Here is a 2,578-nt window from a genome sequence, read left to right as displayed (position 1 = left end):
TGTGGCATAAAAATAAATAAATAAAAATAAAAAGACACTCAATCATGGAATAGCCAATAATTGAAAGGAAAAAAAAAAAACAATTTCTTTTATCATGTGGGGTTGATACAATTGAATTATTTTTTTTTATAATTTTTCTTACACGCAAAAAAAAAAAAAACAATTTCTTTTACTCTTTTTCTCTTCTTTTATATATCCACTGTAACAATAACTGAAAAAAAAAAAATCAAACTTTTTGTATGATATTACAAAAAAAAAAAAGAAAAAAAAATTAAACTGCTAATTGAATCTCGGATCCCTTCTTGTCCCCATCTTCAAGACCAAGTTCTTCATTTGACTCATTTACCCCTACCAAATCATGTTTTTCCTCCTTTTTGATTTTTATAATCCCAAATTTCCCCAACACCAACTCTCCCCAATCCCATAAATGCAAAACAATATAAGTACCAATCCCTCCAATCAATCCATAAGCAATCGAATAACTCATTGGCATCAATATCAAAGTGACAAACGCTGGTATAGCCTGTTTCATATCATTCCATTCAATCTCCACCACTGATCTCATCATCAAAACCCCAACCAAAATCAACGGTGATCCAACTGCCCAAACAGGTATCGAAGCCAATAACGGCGTAAAAAAGAATGACAAAAAGAAAAATCCAGCGACCGTTAACGCCGTTAATCCAGTCCTCCCACCTTCCCTTATCCCCGTCGACGATTCTATAAAAACCGTCACCGGTGAAGTTCCCAACAACGAACCAATCACAATCGATGTCGCATCAGACATGAAAGCGAAATATTGACCTTCGAAATCGCCGTTTGAGTCAACAAACCCGGCGAACCGAGCCATGGAATATAACGTTCCGGTAGTATCAAGTATATCTACATATAAAAATGTTACCAAAGCTTCCCAAAAATACCCTTGATTTATACCCGTAAAATCCAACGCACCTTTAGTACTGTTGATGGCATGAACGTCAACTACTTGCTTGAAATACTGATAAGCCGAGTTGCCCGCGTCAGTGTTAGGGAAAGCGGTAACCTGAGTGTTACGAAACCATGAAATCGCTGTTACAAATACTATACCGTATATCATCGCTCCTTTAATGTTTTTCACAAGACAATAAGCAATTATTACGAAACCAACTGCACCCAACCAGAAAGTCGGACTAAGCATCTGGTTATTTAAACAAAGAATGCCACCGGAAACTGTACCACCAGGCATAAGAGCAACGGTGCCGTTTGGATAAGTTATTACAGGAGCGACGGAGGCGAGTGAGTTAGCTGGACACGCGCCGATTGTAACAAGTGTGGCAGAACTGAAACTAACGAGTCCGAGTCCTTCACCGCTTTGAAGTCCAATAAAAGCGAGAAAAAGACCGATTCCGGCAGAGGAAGAGATTCGGACGGGTTTAGGAACGAGTTTAGCGAGTTTGGTTCTTAACCCAATTGCGGAAATTAAGAGAAAAATAAGCCCCTCGATGAAAACCGCTGCTAAAGCTGTTCCATAAGTGACGTTGCCGGAGCCGTGGAAGCCAACAACGCTGTAAGCGAAGTAAGCGTTTGCGCCCATACCAGGAGCTAAAGCTAAGGGAAGGTTAGCGAAACCACCCATGATTACACAACCGATGAGGGAAGAAGCGACGGTGGCGACGATTAGATCACGGCGGACTCCGTTGAGGCAAGCTGTGTAACCCGGGTTGACGGGGTCGAATTTGCAAGACACACCGGGTTGGACCACCGTGAAGTTTGAGGCGGCGCAGTTGGAGATAGAGATGGAAGGGTTGCTACAGAGAGGGACACAGTCGGCGACGGTACAGGTTCCGCCGGAATCAGTGAGAATACTTGCGTTGACTGCTAGGATGTAAGCCATGGTGAGAAACGTGGCTGTTCCGGCACGGAGTTCGGTTGTGAAAGTGGAGCCACGTTTGTCGAGTTTGAAATATTTTCCGACTCGGCTGTTTCCAACGAACGAGTTAACACGGGATATTATTGAGGAACGTTGCTGCGTTCGAGTCTCCATGAATGATGATCACAGAGACAATAACAGAGCTTCCTTCTTCTCTGATTGTAAGAAAGAGAGATAATAAGAAGACTTGAGAGAGAGAGAGAGAGAGATTCTGTCTCTTATAAATATGGAAGAGAGAGAGAGAGAGAGGAGATGAGTGGGGAAATGAAGAATAAGGGGTGTCGTGGAGCGGCGTGGGTTCAGCTGTGTTTCCATGTTGAGGACTGAAAGAGTTCCGTAATGGAGATCTTTTGCTTATGGTGGGAATATTACGGTGCATCGCAAGCTATTTAAATTAGGTCATTTTCCATTGTCTATGATTGCCTGGAGAAGACCACGTAGAATTCATTAAATAAACACTTTTCTTTTCTGTGTGGGTGGGGCTCACAGCTCACTGTGAGTTGTTAGATTTCAAGAAGTTATTATTATTATTATTATTATTATTATTATTATTATTGTTGGCTTTTTTATTTTTGAAGCTTAAAAACAAAATATGGTGAAACGGCTAGTTTGGTGATTTGGTAAAGACTAGGGAGGGAGCGAAGCATGGGATCAAGTTTGGGTAATTAA

General features: G+C 41.3%; 1 protein-coding gene across 1 annotated transcript; it reads right to left on the bottom strand.

Moving 5' to 3' along the window:
• Window positions 1-259: 259 nt before the first annotated feature.
• On the bottom strand, window positions 260-2,023 carry LOC122654065 (adenine/guanine permease AZG1-like). The gene has a single exon (XM_043848034.1). It carries the CDS (start codon window positions 2,021-2,023, stop codon window positions 272-274), a length of 1,752 nt encoding a protein of 583 aa, XP_043703969.1. The 3' UTR covers window positions 260-271.
• Between the last annotated feature and the right edge of the window lie 555 nt (window positions 2,024-2,578).

Source organism: Telopea speciosissima, chromosome 3 (assembly GCF_018873765.1).
Source record: "Telopea speciosissima isolate NSW1024214 ecotype Mountain lineage chromosome 3, Tspe_v1, whole genome shotgun sequence".
Taxonomy (NCBI): Eukaryota; Viridiplantae; Streptophyta; class Magnoliopsida; order Proteales; family Proteaceae; genus Telopea; species Telopea speciosissima.
This window is presented reverse-complemented; position numbering and strand designations above follow the sequence as displayed.

Excerpts from the sequence above, each read along its gene's own strand:
- LOC122654065 (XM_043848034.1), bottom strand. The coding sequence starts at position 2,023 with ATGGAGACTCGAACGCAGCAACGTTCCTCAATAATATCCCGTGTTAAC.